Source organism: Rattus rattus, chromosome 16, assembly GCF_011064425.1.
Source record: "Rattus rattus isolate New Zealand chromosome 16, Rrattus_CSIRO_v1, whole genome shotgun sequence".
NCBI classification, from domain to species: Eukaryota; Metazoa; Chordata; class Mammalia; order Rodentia; family Muridae; genus Rattus; species Rattus rattus.
The window spans coordinates 31,098,312-31,118,268 of NC_046169.1; the positions used below are offsets into that span (position 1 = coordinate 31,098,312).

A 19,957-nucleotide genomic window follows, 5' to 3' on the forward strand; every position below is an offset into this window, starting at 1 on the left:
AATTTACCGCAGAGGCTGTCACAATCAAATACCGACAGCAGGAGGTTCTCCAAGGCAAAGAGCCTCTTTAGAGATGGTGGAGGGTGCAGTGCGGGATGTTGAGTGCCCTGTGGGCCAGGGCAGGACAGAGGTGGCATGTAGGTACAGCCAGACAGCCAAGGCAAACTTTGAAAGGTAAAAGAAGACCTACATCCTGTTGTTGTGAGGGACAAGTTCTGGTCACTCATTTATCTCGGGCAGTGACCAAAGCAGTGGTTAGGGACTCTAGCTGCTCCTAGAAGTGGCCCTCACTGCAAGACCGTGCATATACACCACTCACTTACTACCAGGCAGATACCACACAAAGACCTCCCACCCCAGCCTGACCACTTCTTTGGTGACTCCATTCGTACGTTGACAACTTTCATAACAGAAGGTTATGGGGACGGCTAATCTAAGGTTTAGGGGACGGCTCACACGCCGAGAGACAACAGACAAGGATCTTTAAAAAATTATTTCTTTTAATGTTTGGTCCTAGGTCGTTTCAACACAGCCCTTATAAAAGGAAAAGCTAACCCTGCCTTTGCTACAAGGACAACTTCTCTGATTATAAGGAAGAGGAATAGTGTCCCAGGCCTGCTGACAGCACCTGGGAGAGCCTCCTTCCTTAGAAATAAAGTGCGTGGACAGAGCCGCTGTGCCTCAGAGGCCTGGGCCTGTACGTAAGCCACAGCAGTGTCTCTGCTCTCAGACCCCGCCTACCTCCATACGCTCACACTGTATAAGCCACAGGTGGCCCAACCAACAGCACACCGGACATCCACCGTGCGTCGTGTGCAAACGACCCCCTTCCCACACACAGTGAGATTAAAAGGGTGTATAGGGTGGAAGAACGTCTTGCGTCTGAGGCCAGCCTTAGATGTATACAAAGGAAAGGTAAAATGTAAAAAATGCCAAAACTCCCATGGGAAATGGGCGTTGCAGTGAACGTGTATGATCCCAGCATTCCTAGAGGCGGAAGCAGGAGGATCTTGTATCCGAAGCCCATCTGAGCAGCAGAGCAGAACCGGGCTCAATGAGACGTGCTTGGGCAACCCTGAGTATTTGTGGAGTGGAGAACTGAGCTGAAACCCTGGAGCTTTCTCTAGAGTGACAGACACAGTAGCCATCTCTCCCCATCTTTCTGCTTCGCGGGCCGAGCGGGGTGGAAATGTAGCGTTAGGCGTCACTGGTTCATCTCCCCCGAAAGACCCTGCGAAGAGGAGAGAACCAGTAACTACCCAGACTGTGTTGCCACCATGTGCCCAGCCACCGACGGACGGCGGACAGCAGCTTGGTGCTTTTCCTGAGGGCTTATGGAAGGATCTGGAACAACAGAGAGGTCTCGAGTTGGTTCTGGAGGGTCTCACAGTAGGGTACAAACCCCTCATTCCACAAGAGGAGCGTGTGCACGGTGTGGATGGAGATGCTGGCCTGCTGCCCACTATCCCAGTCAAGGTGTGACTGCGGTAAGTGCCAAGGTGAAAGACAGCTGGGTTTTAGAGAGGGAGCCCAGCTGAAGAAAGGAAATACATGCTAGCACAGGTGTAGCTGGGGTGATCCGCTGGCCGGTGCCAGCCTTTGTATGTAGGGGGGGCCTTCGCTTGGTGGTCTCCATGGGGACAAGAGACAAAGGCAAGGTGTCGCACTTCGCGCCCGTCCCGGGTACAGGTGCCTACCTGCTCGTAGTCCTCCACATACTTATATTTCTTGTCCCGGTAGTAGTATTTCTTCTTCATGCAGTAGAGGACTATGACGTCACAGAGCACCGTCGCCTGATTTAGCACAGAACGAACCAGGATTTTTGTTTTAGCCGTCGCTTTCTAAGACCCTCTTCCTTGGAGGTCTAATCGACCAGGGAGGAAAGGCATCTCCATTTCTCTGGATCAGACTAGACTCTGACCGTGGGGCTTGGTCTCAGAGGTGGGGTTTCTAGGGAATCTTCCTCCTCGCCCCTAGAGGCATCTGGTGTAGTCAAGTCTAAGGTTAGGGGACGGACAGTGCTCACTAAGCGGGAAAGGCCCAGACGGGGAAACAACTCTAGCCACTCACCACCCCGAGGAGCGCCAAGCCAGAGCCAACGTTGATCATGGTAGGGATGATGTCAAACTTCCCAGCCTGCGTAAGACAGGAGGAGACGGGGGTGATGACGGAAAGGAGGACAGTGGGAGGCTCGCTCTCCAAGCGGGGCTCAAAGGAGGGCCCACCTTTCCAAACACGATGATGTCAAAGCGGATGCCGTATGCCTTGGTGAGTGTGCGCTGCTCGTTGCCGGCCAGGTCCCTGTAGTACTTGGCAAACCTGGAGGCAGAGACGGGAGGGGATGGGGAGACCGTTAGAGCCGGACCCGGGTCCCCGGGCACAACTGGTCTTGGCTAATGGGCTGCTCTGGTGGCTTCACAGACACCAAGCACCGCGGGCCAGCCTCCCGGTTATTGTGAGGCATGTGGCAGGAGGGACCAGGAGCCCTATGGAGGAGCAGAGTGACTCCCCTTCCATCAGCATCCTCCCCCAGGATGGGAAGCCTCTTGATCTGAATGGCTTTTCTGAACCCTGCGTGCTAACAGAGAACTCTTCAGCCGGTGGGGATCTGCAGGACTGCATTGAAGGATGGGGACCGAGCCAGCCCGGTCGCTCGCCTCAGCCTGGAAGCTTGGCTCCAGGTGGGATACGCCATGCCTCAGGGCTCCTCTCTGGCTACCATCTGCTGGGTGGGTTGAGATACACAACTGAGCTGACATAACAGCTATACAACCCACCCTCCAAGCTACAGAGTGCAAGCCAGGGAAGTCTGTAACCCCAGCAGTCCAGGAACTAAAAGGTCAATCTGTTCTTAAATAGGCAACCACTCGGTTTTAGATCCTCATTAGCTCTGAAGAAAGCTCGCCCCAACTGCTGTTCTGCGACGCCCCAGCCTTAGTGAGCATTCTCCAGAACCTCAGGCCTGAAGCCTGGGGTTTATGCGGTCCACAACTTCTATGTTATGGTCCAGGCTGGGGACCCTCAGGGGAGACTGGTGCAGGCAGAGGCGAGGGGCTGGGTGTCCTGTGGGATCTGTCAACATCTCAGCTCTAGGATTCCAACCCAAGCTGGAGGTCTCCACAGTGGTCCCTAAGGACCCTGCAGGAACAGGGATGGGACAATACAAATCTGACCCCCCGGGGAGAGTTCGAATAGCTAGCTGCCCTAGTCTTCTTCTCACTACCCCACGCAATGTTGATACCACAAGCTACCACTAGGGGGAGTCAAGGGCAACTTTAAAAACCCGACCTAGCAAATGCTCCTTAACTGTACACAGGATTTGACTGCTTTTAGAAAATGGCAAAGGGGCTTCTCAGACCTCTCTTCACCTTCCCAGGGTCTCCTGGATTTAATAGTGTCCCTTCTAAAGTTCATCTCCACCTACATCCCGCAAAGGTGACCTTATTTTGCAGATGTAATTAAAGTGAAGTCGTGCTAGATTAAGGTTGACCCTAAATCTCATGTACAAGAAGAGAGACTAGGCCAGGTACACCTTCAACCCAGCACTCAGGAGGCTAAGGCAGTCCTATTTCTGGAGTTTGAACCAGCCTGGTCTACACAGCAAGTTCCTGGCCATCCGTAAAAAGGACAGAGAAGGCGGATGTGGGAGTGCATACCTCTAAACGCAGCACTTGGGGGGATAGTGGGGGTTCAGGATTTCAAGGTGATCCTTCGCTACACAGAGGGGACATAATGGGGAAGAAAACCACATGACCACAGAGGCGGTGACACATGCATAAGCCAAGGGCTGCTATAGCTGCCAAACACTTGAGGAAGGAAGGGTCTGACCATAGAGTTTACAGCAATGCAGACTACAGGCTTCGGGTTTCAGAACTCTCAGAGAATAAAAATCTGTTCTTTCAGGCCGTTCCGTGTTGTCTGTTCCTAGGTCCCAGGGAGACGGAGAGGGCAGCATTCTCAGACAGCAGATTTGAATGCAGCTCTCACGGTGCAGCCCAGGCTCGACCCACATTTGTGCGTCCTCCTACCATGTGGGTGTACCTGAAATTGTAGCCAGGAGACACATTGTGTTCCAGGTCCCGGGTGTCCAGGCGCCGGAAGGAATATCTGGGCAGGCAAAGGGAGGCGGCTCTGTCCAGGTTGCAGTCCCACTTGATCTGGATACCCATGATGCCTCCCTGTGGGGGAAAGCAGGAGAGAAAAGCTAGGCTTTCAAGAACTCAGGCCCATGCTGGGGCCGAGAAGATACGAGAAGCCATGCTGGCCACCTACCTCAACTGCCATCTCCTGGAAGCTATGTCCCGCGTCCTCCACGATTGTGCCAAGACGGAATATGGGGCAGAAGGGATCCGTTTGAGCATTGTAAATGCACGATTTGAGGTAGGACGTGGTGATGTTGGGGAGGATGTTCCTCCTGAAGTCAGGGAGGAAGCAGAGAGTCTGAGCGGGACAACCTCAGGGGGAGAGAGAGCCTGAAGTTCTATCGAGAGGCTTGAGAATGCACGTGCCCGGCCCCCACTTACTTGCTGAAGTTAAACTTGGGGTACCAGATGTTGTTCTTTACCAAGAGGGTGAAGTTTTCTGCAGCCTTTAAGAAAGCCGGCCTGGAAGAGAACTGTAATGGTTATTATACACGCGCGCATGGCTGTGCAACCCTTCCCTTCCCGACCGTTCACAGTGCCACTCCGGCACGGAGAATGGGAGCATCTGGCATTTTCTATTCTCTTTTGTGTCACACTAGGTCACCAGGCCTTCCTCTGAAGGGGCAGAACTTCCTGTCCAAAGTGTTCAATGGACAGGGTGCTGGCTGTGACCACTGTGACTCCCCCAGCAGCTGCTGTCCTGTTTGCCTTTGAAGGTGTTCGTGGGTTATGGGTGCTTGCTAGATCTGGTTTTATAAGTCAAAACACAGAGGAGTTCACCAGCAGGGACATTCTTGCTGACAAGGAAACCGTACTGCCAGAGAGCTCTAAAAGGTGCCACCTCAGCCTGCGGCTGACAATACAAGGTGAGTCTGTTCCCAAAGTGACTCGTTCTGTAAGAACCCAGAAGGGTCGGTCTGACCCCCTCTGTGGAGGAGGCCTCAGCTGAAGCAGACGAGACCTTTGAAGTTATAAATGGAGCCGCTCATCTCAGCCACGCATCAGCAGCAAAGCCACCAAGGGCCACTTGACCGGGGGTGGGGGGTGGGGTGGGGGGGGCGAGCGGGACACTTCTGATGCTAAGTGAGGGCCTGGAGCTGGTTCAAACTCGAAGTCCCCATTCCTTATCCAGAGGGAGGAGTCACGACAGGGTTTTTCCATTTATGTCATTTTTCTGTATCGTACCCCTAATACTGGTGTACCCTATAAGCAGCTCTTTTCTTTTTCACAAATGAAGTGAGATTCAACTAAAGAGCATTAGCCATTTAAAAATGAGCCCCCTGGGGTTGGGGATTTAGCTCAGTGGTAGAGCGCTTGCCTAGCAAGTGCAAGGCCCTGGGTTCGGTCCCCAGCTCCGAAAAAAAGGAAAAAAAAATGAGCCCCTTTAGTCCGTTATGGCTCATATCTGCTCTGCCAGCACTGGGAAGAGTGAGCCAGGAGGGTTACCTATTCGGAGGAAGTTCTTAGGTGAACCTCATTCTTTTTTTTTTTTTTTCTTTTTTTCGGAGCTGGGGACCGAACCCAGGGCCTTGCGCTCGCTAGGCAAGTGCTCTACCGCTGAGCTAAATCCCCAACCCGAACCTCATTCTTTTTAAAGGCAAAGTAATATTCCATTGTATGGGCATACCACAGTTAGTATGCATCCATAAAAATTGAGCTGCTCTCAATTAACTCCCAGAGAAGTGATGTTAAAACTTGTAGTTAATATGATTGTCTGTGCAGGGTGTGTGGTCTGGATCTGATTCTTAGTAAGATACACAAATCAGGAGGTGATAACCAAGATATCCGAAGTCAGGGTTTCCTCCTTGACTCAAAGGAAGGGACTGAATAAGAAGGAATGGAGACATCTCCTTTAAGTGCCTTGTTGTGCATGCAGGTTTTATGTCTGCATGCATACCTGGAGGTGTCTTCCTCATGAACACAATCCATCGCTGAGACAAGGTCTCTTATTGGCCTGGAGCTCACCAATCAGACTAGGCTAGCTGGCCAGTGAACCCCAAGCACACCTCTACAGCAGGAGGCTCAGAAGCCTGTGCCAGAAGCACAACCTTTTCGTGTGACTTCTCAGACCTGAAACGGTGCTGTCTGGTCTAAATACGTTATCAAACACAACTTTAGCCGTGTGATTTCTTCTCTTTCCAGTGTTTAGATTTCTGGAGACAGGGTTTCACTGTGTAGTCCTGGCTGTCCTGGAACTCTGTAGACCAACCAGGCTGGCCCCAAACTCATAGAGATCCCACCTGCCCTTGATGCCTGAGTGCTGGGGTTAACGGCGTGCGCCATCACCACCCAGTGTGATTTCTTATTTCTTTGGACAGAGTCTCCATAGATCACCCAGACTGGTCTTGGACTTGCCACCCCCCTGCCTAAGCTTCCTGAGTGCTGGAATCCCGGGCACGCACCACCATGGCTGTTTCTACACCACACTTCAAGTTTTCTGGAGGCCACATTTACACAAAAAATTAACCCTGTGTTCATGCACAGAGGTCAGACGACCAGTGCAAGCTGGTTCCCTCCTTCAACCATGTGCGTTCTAGGACTAGAACTCGGCTCAGCTGCAAGTGGCCTTTTCTGCTGAGCCACCTTACTGGCCTGGCAGACCAGGTTATATTTGTGTGTGTGTGTGTGTGTGCGTCTGTGTCTGTGTGTATCTGTGTGTGTCTGTGCCGGTGCGTGCGTGTGTGTGTGTGTGTCTGTGTGTGTGTGTGTGTGTGTGTGTGTGTGTGTGTGTAGAATAACAATAAAAGCAAGCCTTTGAGAGGGCAGTTATACAGGAGGAGTGGATGGAGGAAGGGAGAGAAATGGTATTATATTTTCATTTGAAAAGCTTTTTGTAAGTAAAGGACATGGTAAGAGGCAGCTCAGTGGTTAGGGACCCTTTCACCTGAGGTCAGGGGGACCGCAGCTGCTTTTAACTCCAGATCTGGGTACCGCAGGCACTTGATAGACATACACATGCAATTTTTAAAAAGAATCTTGAAGAAATATAATTAACTAATTAATTTGTGGTTTTGAGGGAAGGTTTCTTTACATAGCCCTGGCTGTCCTGGAACTCACTACACAGACCAGGCTGGCCTCAAATTCACAAGAAATCTACCTCCCTCTACCTCCTGAGTGCCGGGATTAAAGGCATGCACTGTCATGCCCAGCCTCTTTAAGAAATTTTTAAATGTGGGCTGGAGAGATGGCTCAGTGGTTAAGAGCACTGACTGCTCTTCCAGAGGTCATGAGTTCAATTCCCAGCAACCACATGGTGGCTCACAACCATCTGTAATGGGGTCTGGTGCCCTCTTCTGGCCTGCAGTCACACATGCAGGCAGAATGCTGTACATAAAATAAAAAAATAAATCTTTAAAAAAATTTTTTTAAATGTAAAAGGGAAGTGACATTTAGTATATACTATCCCAACATGTCACAGGACTTGGAATATATTATGTGGCTAATATAACCAGATATTAGGCCATTTGTCTCGGTCGTAGTTTTCAGAAGCCACAACATGTCACATCAATGGTACACGTTACTTTAGACCCGGTATCTCAAAAAACCTCAACAGCGGCCAGTGGCCAGTGGCCCCAGCTTGGACACTCCAGTTCTCAAAGATCCTTTCCAGGACCCAAACCCCAGGATCCCTCTCCTTTTGCTGCTCCCCTGTGCCTGAGCTGACAGGGTTCCCCCAGGGGCAGCACATCCAGGCTGAGCGGCCACAGCTTCCTGCTCCTCAGGTCTCCCACAGGACGGAACACCACAGAAACCCAGGCTACATGCAGGTCTCTACGTGCAGCCTCTGCCTCCACCCGTGCCAAGCACAGAAGTGACTGGGGAGATGGTGCCCAGGGCCCCTGGAACCTCTATTGTTTATGATGTAGCTTTTGTGATTTCACTACCTCATTTCCTTGGCAACAGAGCCCCCAGTTTCCTTTGCAAGCTACGCCTGCCCCCGCCTCAGCCTGTACTTTTTGGGCTGTATTGATGGTGGACCCAGCTCCAGAGGCAGATATGTGACCCAAGTCCAAGCTAAGAAGCAAAGGTCATATTATGGGTTGAGAGTCACAGGTGACACAGTGACGGACACGTCCAGGCTGCACAAACAGGATGGGAGACATAAGCCCAGGGCTGCAGAAGAAGCTACCTTGAGGAAGGCAGAGGCAGAAGGGACCTGGTCCTCTGTGATCCCCGGATATAGCTTGGCTCAGTCTTTTCTGTTAGATGGACTAACTGAAATGCGCTGGATGTGTGTGTGGGGGTTGGGGTTGGGTGTATGTGGGCACGGTGCCTGAGACACCCCAAGCCAGGTTATGATAGCTTATGCCGGTATTCCCAATACTTAGAAAGCTGAGGCAGGAGATCAAGAGTTCAGGGCGTGGCTGCTGACACTGCTCAGGGGGTAAAGTAATGGGCTGCAGCGCCAAAGGATTGGACTTCCATTCCTGGTCCGAAATGGCAGGAGGAGAGAGACGACTCGCAAGTTAATTTTCCAAACCTTGTTATGTATACACACACAGATGTAATTAAAAATTATTTAAAAAAATTCAAAGCCATCCCAGGGTATATAATGAGGCTCTTTAAAAAAAAAAAAAATAGACCAGCGGAATGGTGGTTACGCACATCTTTCATCCCAGCACTTGGGAGGCAGAGGCAGGCAGATCTCTGAATTCGAACCCAGCCTGGTCTACAGAGTGAGTTCAAGGACAACCAGGGCTACACAGAGAAACCCTGTGTCACAAAAAAGAACCCCCACCCCAAGGAAAAAATAAAGGGGGAAAAAAGACCAAAACCGGAGAACTGTTTCCTATCGGCTATTTGCAACGGACAGTGCTCCAGCACACGTAAGCCACCTGCAGCCTTGTCGCAAGTGACAAACCCTTGTGGTCTCCTCGATCTGTGGTTGACAACCACTCTCTCGGGGTAGAACAGCCCCACTCGGGACAAGAGTGCACACAGAATTCAGCACAGAGGCTCACCTCACCCTCTCTGTCACCTCCCTCCAGGCTGAAAACCAAGGTTGGGAGCCTTGGGTAGGACTCACGTTGGCACGCCAACGTCGTTCTCCACTGGGCACCATGCGGCCACCTCACAGGTCTTCACAGACTCATTGAAAGGAACACATCTTCCAGTCCCAACTCCTGTGAAGAGAGGGCAGGTCCGGGGGCATGGGAGTCTTGTCGCCCATCTTCTATCCCTGTGTGGTACACTAGGACACCCAGAGGATCCTGGGCAGCCATCTTTAGTAAGTTAGAGGATTTAGACCGTGTCTCAAAATGGAAGTGGAACAAGAGGGGCTGCCTCAGGGCTGGCCACAGAGCTGCCAAAGTGACATGGAGTCACAGAGAGGGGCGCAACACAGGGAAGGCTAAGAAGGCCCCTGGAACTGCTCTCACAGCAGGTTCCCCTAGGTTCACACAGTGGGGGAGGGGCTCATCTTAGCCAAGCCTGTGCTCTCTACCATTGAGCTGTGTCCCGGGGTGGGGAAGTGGGTGGGGCAGAGTCTTATTTCTGCAATTTCTCTATTGCAGATGCGCCACAGGAAGTGTGACTTTCCCCAGGTCCAGCATCGGCCGAGATGTCCCAGCTGCACGAGCTACTCATCCCTACCACTGCTGTGGGTGTCCACGGAGCCGGGAGTGCAGTCGGCGTCTGAATTACAAATGCTGGTCTTATCAGGAATCTGGAAAAGGGATGGACACAGACAGGTTCCGTGTGGCCTGTACACACTTTGCCACGAGCAGTCGCCGGTGTGGAGCACCGAGGGGCTTTCCCAAAGAGCCACCTACCTCTGGACAGGTGCTCTGTGTCTGGTTCACGGTGACGATCATGTTGGTCATGATGAAGAGGGAGTTTTCCTCCTGTGGGGAGGAGAGAACCCTATTGAGTCTCCCTAAGAAGAGGTGAGTGGGGCCGAGAAGGCAGGCAGATGGGGCTGGAGTGATCGCTCCGTGGTTAAGGGTACTGGCTGCTCTTCCAGAGTTCGATTCCCGGCATCTAGATTGGCGGCTCACAAGGGTCAATGACTCTAGTTCCAAGGAACCTGCCACCTTTTTCTGGCCTCCACAGGCACCAGGCACAAAAGAAGTGTGCAGACATACATGCAAGGCAAAACACCTATACATATAAAATCAAATAAGATATACCTAAAACAAGGAAAGCATTTGAGTATTAACAATCAGAAAGCTAGAAGTCAAAGAGAACATGAAAGAAAGAAAGAAGAAAGGAAGAAAGGAAGAAAGAAAGAAAGAGAGAGAGAGAAAGAAAGAAAGAAAGAAAGAAAGAAAGAAAGAAAGAAAGAAAGAAAGTCAGTCAGTCCTTTTTTGTGTGGAGGAGGGGCGACTGAGACAGGGTCTCACGTAGCCCAGGGTGGCCTCCAACTGTATATAGCCCAAGCTGCTCTTGATCTCCTGATCCTCCTGTCTCCACTACCCAAGGGCTGGGATTACAGGTTTGCACCAGGAAACCTGTCCAGAAATTTCCTTAAGAATGTAATTGAAGGAGACGGAGAGGGGGCTCTGAGGTTAAGGACACCGGCTGCTTCTGCAGAGAATACAAGTTCAGTTCCTCACACCCACCCCAGGTGGCTCGAAAGCATCTGCAACTTCAGTTCCAAGGGATCTGATTGCCCTCTTCTGACCTATCTAAGCAAAACTCTCAAACATCTAAAATAGTAACAATAATAACATTGATTTTATTATTAATAATTAAATATTATTAATAACATTATTATTATTTTAAGAACACAATTTAAAAAACAAATCTATGGTCCCTTGTTAAACCTCCATGGAGTTTTATAACATAGAGATAAAATAGGGAGTAAAAAAAGCACCCGAAACAGACGGCTGCACAAAAATGTTTCTAACAGCACTTCCACAACAGGCGAAAGGTAGAAACAAGCCAAAGGCCTAAAGCGTCTGGAAAACTAGCTATGTTCTATCCATTCAATGGAATTAGCCTTTGGCCATAAGCGTGGTAAGATGCTGATACACGCTCGCTGCTTACGCAGACCTCGAAAACATGCTGGGGAGGGTGGGGACGTAGGTCAGTGGTAGACTACTAGCCTAGCAGTCACAAGGCCCTGGAATCCATGTCCAATTCCACACATACAGAGAAGAAGTAGGGGCTGGAGAGATGCCTCTGCGGCTAAGAGCACTGGCTGCTCCTCTAGAGAACCTGGATCCAGCTCCCAGCGCCTACCAGGCAGCTCACAACTATCCTGCAACCCCAGTTCCAGGGGGATCTGACGCCATCTGACTTCTGCTGGTACTGCACACAGGTGCTACACTGCAGGAACACACACAGGCACTTGTTCATGCCAAAGGGGCTGGGAATTTAGCTCAGTGGTAGGATGATCGCCTAGCAAGCGCAAGGTCCTGGGTTCGCTCCTTGGCTGGAGGAGGGGGTTGGGAGGGGAGCATGCTAAAGGCTGGGTGTGGTGGTGTGTATGCCTTTAATTAGAGCAAGAAGCTGAGACAGAAGGATCTGTGAGTTCAAGGCCGATCTGTTTACACAGTAAGTTCTGGGTTCATCAGATCAGGGCAAACATAGTGAGACATTCGAAAACAAATAAATACCAAAAGACTCTAGAGAAGAGTCTGGGAGCCAGTAACATAATGGTATCAGCAGAAGTCAGAAGAGGCCATCAGATCCCCTAGAACTGGGGAACTGCCAATGGTTGTGAGCCACCACAGAGGTGCTGAAAACTGAACCCAGGTCCTTTGGAAGAGACTAGCTTGAAGTCCTTGCTTTCCCTCTCCTAGCTCCAAGCTAAGTGCTCACAGCTCACTCAATGTGGCCACCAAACACACCAAGCCAGCCCATCAGCTGTCAGCACACGAGCCCTGTGGAAGGTGACTGGAGGGCGGGGCCTGGCCAAGGGGCCCATAGCCGAGTCAACGTTTAACCTGCAGCTTTTGGGCTGGAGATCTGACTCAGCAGTAGAGTGCTTGCCTAGCATGTGTGAGGCCTCTGGCACTAGAAAAAAAGAGACTGAAACGTTAACGTGCGTCCGTGTGGATTGACGGGGTATAGATTAGGATGTCTCAGGCAGCGATACCTTTCTCTCTGTTCCTGGTGGAATCATTTGACCATTTCCTTCCAGTTTGGGTGTGTGATCTTTAACTGCAGGGTGGTTCGTTTTTGTTCTTTATACCCTCTGACAAGCTTTACCTTGTGGGTGTAAGATAGGAGAGTAAACCCATAACACAGAAGGTACTGTTTCCAGATTCACCTCCCAAGACTAAAGACCTCTGCTTCCTTACTCTCGAGAGCTTGGAGACAGGAAGGTGTGGGAAAGACAGAGTATTGGGTTGGAGCCAGCCACACCACAGAGCTCTCTCTAGAGCTCTCAAGGGTTCTGTGGAAGAAATGACATCCCAGGGAGATCTGGTGGCTGTATTGCCTGCTTGGGCTAAAACAACCTGGGCCTGGAGGTGGCGAACTGGGGCCACTCACTGTAGGTGGACAAAGTCAGCAAAGGGCTTCCTGCGCACAGATGTCACTCCAAGCCATACCTGAGCTGGAATCACATAGTCCGCCACGTCCCAGATCCGGAATCCAAGCTGAGAGGTGTTGGTCACAGCCACACCTTTGGCTTTGGTTGTCACTGAGCTGACCACGGAGTCCGTTTCCTGGTAGCCCTTTTCCCACACGAACACCCACCTGCGAAAGACAGTAGGTCATAGGGACGGTAAATTTTTTTTTCTTTTTTCTTTTTTTTTTTTTTTTTCCTTTTCCGGAGCTGAGGACCGAATCCAGGGCCTTCCGCTTGCTAGGCAAGTGCTCTACCACTGAGCTAAATCCCCAACCCCCGGGACGGTAAATTCGAACTGGCACTGTGGAGTCTCCAATAGCCACAGGACTGAAGTGTGGCATTTACCGACTATGTGACTGGAAAAAGCTGCCCAACGTCTACCCTCCGCTACCGTGAAGAGGCGTAGTAGCCCCACTGGTTATTTTGTGGGAAATGAAGGTCGGGATTGGCAAGCTCAGTCGTTGAGTATCCAGGAGATGCAGAGTGAACGTTACCTTTATTCCTGGATGTCTGAAGAGCCTCTATAAACACTCTGATCTATGGGACTCACCAATAGTAGGTTATTAGAACAATAGTTTCCGCTTGATTTGCACACAGTAGGTCACTTAGTCCCAACCACTTTATGGGGCACATAGCTTTGTTTTTTTTTTTTTTTTTTTTTTCGGAGCTGGGGATTGAACCCAGGACCTTGCGCTTCCTAGACAAGCGCTCTACCACTGAGCCAAATCCCCAACCCCCCAGCTTTGTTCTTACCTACAATGTATAGATAGGAGCAGGGACAAAGAATGTCTAAGCCAAGCGCTCCTATGGTCATATCGCTGGCAAGCGGCAGGGGAGGGATTTGAACCCAAGCCAGAAAAACTTCTGAGACGCTATTGTCTCCAGACAAGAGAACCTTATCTTTGAGGCAACTTTGGGTGTTTAAGACAGGCTTTTGCTACGTAGCCCTGGCTGATCAGGTGCCGGCTTTGAGGCTCAGGGTAGACTCAGACTCTAAGGTAGCAATCTTCCCACCTCAGACTCCCAAGCGCTGGGACTGTAGGGTGAGCCGCTCTACCCAGCTGTTGGTTGGTGTGTAGTGTGTGGGTATTTGTGGGTGGGTGCGGCTCCCATGTCAAAGTCAGACGACAACTTTTAGAAGTTGATTTTCTCCCTCGCAGATTCTGGGGACCAGATTCAAGTTGTTGGGCTTGTAATAGCAGTCACTTTGGTTTTTTTTTTTTTTTTTTTTTTTTAGACAGGGTTTCTCTGAGTAGCCCTGGCTGTCCTCTGTAAACCAGGCTGGCCTCGAACTCACAGAGATTTGCCTGCCTCTGCCTTCCGATTACCGGGACTAAAGGCGTGCACTTCTACATCAGCCTAGCAAGCACTTTTTCAGACACAGTCTTGCTGTGTGGACCCTGATGGTATTCACTATAGCCCAGGCTGGCCTTGAACTCCCTAAAATTCACCTGCTTCTGCCTCCTGAGTGCTGGGATTAAGGACACGCGCTGCCGCCACGGCTGGCTTCCACCTAGTCTCTTTGAGACAGGATCTAACTGGGGCTGGATGATTAGGCTAAGCCATTGAGTCCCAGGGTCCTAGCTGTGTCTGCCTCCCCAGGGCTGGGATTACAGGCGTGTGATTCAGCACCTCATTCAGGGATCAAACTCTGGTCGTCCAGCTTTGTGCATTGAGTACTTCACTGTCTGAGCTCTCCCCTCAGCCCCTCGGGGAAATGTTTTACAGTCCCATCTTTTCCCCTCAGGGATTCTGGTCATCTCCTGTTCCTTCTGAAGGAAGGGCATTGCCCCTGGGCTGAGTTAACTACACACCTGAAGGCATCTGTCTGTGTGACGAGGTCACTGCACTGGGTCACTTAATTGCTTCGCACCTCAGCTTGTCCTGCCTTTACACTGAAGGATAACAGAACTTCACAGGGTTTCAGGGAGATAAGTTAATAAGAAGAGAGCAGTTATCTTAAGCACTGCCAGGCAGTCTGAACATTGCTAAGCTGCCGTCACATTGCTACAGTCTGTGTTGCTCCAGATACACCTCGAGCGACTTCAGAAATAGGAACTCGGTTACCTTCTCTCTCTCTCTCTCTCTCTCTCTCTCTCTCTCTTTCTTAAAATCGGGTTTCTCTTTGTAGCCCTGGCTGCCTTGCAACCTACTCTGTAGACCAGGCTGGCTTCCAATCAGAGATCCGTTGGCCTCTGCGTGCTGAGTGCTGGGACTAAAGGTGTGCACCCCTACTGCCTGGCTCTTGGGTTACTCCTGGGTTTGTTTGATCCTCGATCCTCTGCCCATCCTTAAGATGGTTTCTCTCCCACCGCGTCCTCTCCTACGGGGCTTCCAGGAAGCCAACAGCACCAGTGCTTCCCTGTAATCCACTCTGGTGGAGAGGTGAGGGCAGAAAGAGGGTTTCCTGACTCTGTACACCGAGGTGCTGAATCAGGAAGGGGAGAGGACGCCATCACCACAGGCTTAGTTATTTGCTCGTCACGTGGAGAAGATCACAGGGAATTCTGAGGAGAGACTCGCTTCACCCAGAAAGAGGTCACCACGTTTCACCAAGATTAATGGAGCCAGGAAGTTAACAAAGAAAGGCCAGGGTGTGATGAGTCTCCTAGCACTCAGGAGGCCAAGGCATAAACTCACTTTGCGGATTCCTAGGCCAGCCTGGGTTCCTTAGTGAGTGCAGGGTTACCCAGGCTGCAGAGCTGGGCTCTGTCTCAAAACAACAAAGCTAAAAGCTTAAAACCAAGTCCTGAGGGGTTGGGGATGTAGCTCAGTGGTAGAGCGCTTGCCTAGCAAGCGCAAGGCCCTGGGTTCGGTCCCCAGCTCCGAAAAAAAAAAAAAGAAAAAAAAAACAAAAACCAAGTCCTGAATTTATACCATGAGTCAATGTTGGTCGTGGTGACGATGGGTGAAAGTGAAAGCACTATTGATTTAGAGGTGATCGATCGGGACAGGCGCTTCTGTGTAAGGAGACCCCACCACTATGCTGCCCAACAGAAATGGAATACAGGAGGGTAGGGTAGGGAGCGTAGTTCCACGGTAAGAGTCCACGATTGGAAACAGGTGTGCTGGTGAATGCTTCTAATCTCAGCACCTAAGAGGCAGAGCTATGAGTTCTAGACCAGCCTAGAACTCATATCATGTTACCCGCCAGAGAATTACAGATCTTGTCTTTAAAGAAAAGAACAGGAGGGGTTGGGGATTTGGCTCAGTGGTAGGGCGCTTGCCAGCAAGCGCAAGGCCCCTGGGTTCGGGTCCCCAGCTCAAAAAAAAAAAAAAAAAAAAAAAAAAAAAAGAAGAAAAGAACAGGACAGAAACAATTAATGACATATTTTTATGTGGTCCAATATAGAATTTTTTGGGGGTGGGGGCAGGATTTCTCTGTGTAGCCCTGGCTGTCCCAAAACTCATTCTGTAGAACCAGCTAGCCTCGAACTCAAGAGATCTACCTTCCTCTGTCTCCCCAGGCGATGGGATTAAAGACCTGTGCCTCCAACACCCTGAGACATCATCAATTTCTAAAGTATCAGAGTGGAACTGACTTGGTAGTGTACACCCGTATTCCTGCACTTGGGAGATGGAGGCAGGATTGGGAGTTCAGTGTAGGATAGCCTGGGCTACATGAACCTGTTCAACCCAAGTCCCACAACCTTCTCACAATACAGGCTGGTGGGGTGGTTTCAGCGGGTAAAAGTGAACACTGTGCAGGTCTAAGGACCTGAGTTCCATCCCCGGAACCTACAATGGAAGGGGGGAACCGACTCCTAAAAGTTGTCCTCTGGCCTCCACATGTGGCATGTTCCCTCACTCATACACAGATACGTAATCAAAAACCAAGGCAGCATTTAAACAAACGATAGCACAAAGCTAGTCTGGTATGCAAAAGGCCCTTGGTATCCCCCGGGGAAAAGTACTGATATTTAACTTTCTTGGTTTACTATATTGGAAATACCTTCAAAACCTAGTAGGTTTTTTTTTTGTTGTTGTTGTTTTTTCTTTTTTTGGTTTTTGTTTGTTTTTAGCTTGAGTGCATTTTAATTGAGATAGCACTCAGTGGCTGCACATGGCCCTCTTAAAATGACAACAGCCACAGACTCTCATCAGTGAACAGATTAGCCCAGAAAAGCAAAAGCCGAGAGCTCCTGATTCCAGATCCTTCCAATCCGAGTTGGCTAGCTGCATATCTCACTACTCGAGAGTTCATCCTGAACCCTGGAAACTACTCCCTCAGACACTCAACAAGTCCAAACTAACTGTCCAGGTGTTTCAGGTGTCAGAGACTGAATAAATCCAAGGCCTCATCTTAAGACTCACTTTATCGGGGTTGGGGATTTAGCTCAGCGGTAGAGCGCTTGACTAGCAAGCACAAGGCCCTGGGTTCGGGCCCCAGCTGGGGGAGACACACTTTATCTACATAGGACTTGTTTGGAGACAGGATCTCATGTAGGCCAGGCTAGCTTTAAACTCAACATCTTTCTGCCTCAAGGCCCATACATAAATGCTGGGATTGCAGACATATTGGTTACCGAAACCCGGCGTCAGCAAATTCTACCTAGTGTCTACTGCTTCTAGATGCTGGAACCTGCAACCTTGTGAGGGGAAACCTGCACTCTTGTGAATGCCCTAAGGCGGTCTGAACAGACTCCAGACCTCACACCAAGCAGGAGACCTGCTGGCTTGTTATTTATCTGAGACACTATGTAATTCTGGTAGACCAGGCTGGCTTTGAACTCACAGATATCCTCCGCCTCTCCCTCTACCCAGTCCTAGGATTAAAGGCTGTGTCTTAGGCATTCTTAACCACTGAGCCATCTTTCCAACCACCTGTGAACCCCATTCATCTATCCAAGACCACACAAAAATTTCTCAGGTGAGTGTGGTCCAGCACTGAGGTTGGCAAGCCCTCTGTGTCAGCTTGTGAACGGGCAATCTATGTTTTCTGTGGATTCTAGGTGATTCCAATGTGTAGTTTAGGGACCCGTGCTTTTAGGCCCTTTAGAAAGAATAAGGAAACAGATCCACCTGTCACGCTAGCAGCTGTTGACACTTGAATACCTTGAAATTGGGTCCCGGAGGCAAGATAGCGTTCACCACCTCTCCTGGGGTGTATTAAATTCTTACAGGTGCGTCCAATTAAAATTAACCATTTAATAATGCCAAGTGGTGGGAGGGTATATATAAACAGTATTTGGGGAGCAGAGTTTAGAATCAAAATCAGGCAGGTACTCATATTCCCAACCAATCCAACAAGGCAAAGGAAGTGAGTGACCCCTTAGGACACTTTTGGGAAGTGTGACATCTCAAGGGTCCTGGGTTATCAGACGCTTCTTAAAGGAACCGAAACCACAGACCCAGAAAGTACCGAATGAAAATCACGAGCCTTGGAAGCGAAGGGAAGACTGTGGCGTTAAGAGTTCAGCCCTCCCTGCGCAGTCCCTCCACCAAGTCAAAGAGCATCATGGAGCAAGTCGGAAGGTAAGGGTGCAAGAAAGATGGGGTGACGGTCTAGCTAAGACAAGGCTCAGCTCGTAAGACCTCCAGTTGTCCCCAGTGTCCCGTTCAAGCCGGTTCCAGGTGGCTAGAGCCCGGCGAGGGCGTGTCGCTGCCCCTTGAACTTGGGGAGGAGGAGGAGGGGCTTGGCCGGTTCAGCGGGTGCCCCGGGCTCCGAGGGCGAGCCAGGGGGCGCTGCCAGGTCTCCGGCAGTCTGGGTTCCCCCAGCCGCGGCCCCTCCCCAGGCCCGCTCACCCGATGACGTAAGCTAGGATGAGCAGCTGCACCGCGCGGTTCATGAGCCCCACTTTACGGCTGCGGATGAGCACGATGCGCGGCGTGTCGTACTCGAACAGGAAGGACCCGAGCACGGAGCAGCAGCCCGCCATGGCTCCGCCGACCGCTCCGCGCCGTGGCCACTGCGGGTCCTCTCGCCACCGCCGGCTCCGGGCCGCAGCTCCGCCCAGCAGCTCGGGCAGGCTCGCTGCGACGCCCGGAAATAGGCGGTGCGCGGCCTGAGGATCGCGTCTCCTCCCCCGCCGCCACCCCGGGGTGACGCCCCGACCCGTGACCCCCTCAAGGGGCGAGACTAACAAGCCAGAGTGCCTTAGCCCTAAGGGACGAATTACCTCAGGGGCAGGGGGCAGGGGGCCAGGGAGCAGGGTCAACTCGAGAGTAACAAGGGTAATGACCCCCTCAGGCCTAGGATTGAGAGGCAGATGGGTTCCTCCCTGTTGCAAAGGACACCTCAGCAGTTTGGATGCAGAACAAGCCGTGCCCCAGGGGAACGTGGGTAAGAGTTACATTCCTAGAGAACCAAGGGACGTCTGTAGTAGTCAGCCACACATGCCACCATATACCCTCCTAGAACTGAAGTCAGGCGGTGTCCCTGCCCCAAGTCCGATAACTTAGTTGCCTCTGAGAAAAGGAAACAGCCCGAGCATGGTAGGTGTCCTTGAAGCCATCTTGCCACTGAGGATGTCTCATCACAAGCTTAGGGAGAACTGGAAAAATTCAAGCCAGTGAGTGGAAAGAGGCCATTGTTACGTGTCACATACATCCATTCCCTTGAGCCGTGTTTTTATAGGTATTTTATATTTAGTGTAACAGATACATCCAAGAAGTGTTAATAGGTATCTTCCTTACACCAGGTACAGTGCAGTGAGCGTAGGAGGAGAGCGTCTCAGCCCTGTGCAGTATAAATCTAGCAGGTCACATAGGAGAGATTTTAGGTTCTAATCAGACTCCAAACGGTTCTTTTCATTTTTGCAAATCTTTTTTTTTTTTTTTTTTTGGTTCTTTTTTTCGGAGCTGGGGACCGAACCCAGGGCCTTGCGCTTCCTAGGCAAGCGCTCTACCACTGAGCTAAATCCCCAACCCCTTTGCAAATCTTTTATTCCATATGTGTTCGCTTCAGCTTTTGGTCACTGTGTCGGAAACCTGAAACAAAAGGGAGGAAGATGTATCTAGGCTCATGGTTTCAGAGGCTTCCATCAGAGTTGGCCCCTCTGATCTGAGAGAGCATGGTGGAGTTGACCTTATGGAAAGGCATGGGGACAAGACGTGTCTTTCCAACACCAGCTTCCAGTGAATTAGTTACTCCAACTGGCTTCCCCTCCTTTGTACCATCTCCCAATGTTAGGATTCGCTCATATCGCTCCCAGAATCCAGTCCTCTCAAAGTGTTCTATCTCCCGTGTGGGGAAGAACCCTTCAACACATGAAGGCTTTAGGAGAACTCTTCACACACAAATCATAGCGCCGTGTTACCAGAGACTCATCATGCGATTTGAATGATTATACGTTTT

The 19,957-nt window shown here is 50.8% G+C and overlaps 1 protein-coding gene across 1 annotated transcript; it reads right to left on the reverse strand.

Annotated features, from left to right (window-relative positions):
• Nucleotides 1-480: 480 nt before the first annotated feature.
• On the reverse strand, nt 481-18,634 carry P2rx4 (purinergic receptor P2X 4). The gene is made up of 12 exons (XM_032886574.1): nt 18,406-18,634; nt 12,641-12,788; nt 9,914-9,985; nt 9,735-9,807; nt 9,169-9,265; nt 4,524-4,604; nt 4,273-4,414; nt 4,042-4,178; nt 2,226-2,319; nt 2,071-2,136; nt 1,698-1,793; nt 481-1,231 (listed from the first exon to the last, which is right to left on the reverse strand). The coding sequence occupies exons 1-12, from the start codon at nt 18,537-18,539 to the stop codon at nt 1,205-1,207; spliced, it is 1,167 nt and encodes a 388-aa protein (XP_032742465.1). The 5' UTR covers nt 18,540-18,634; the 3' UTR covers nt 481-1,204.
• Between the last annotated feature and the right edge of the window lie 1,323 nt (nt 18,635-19,957).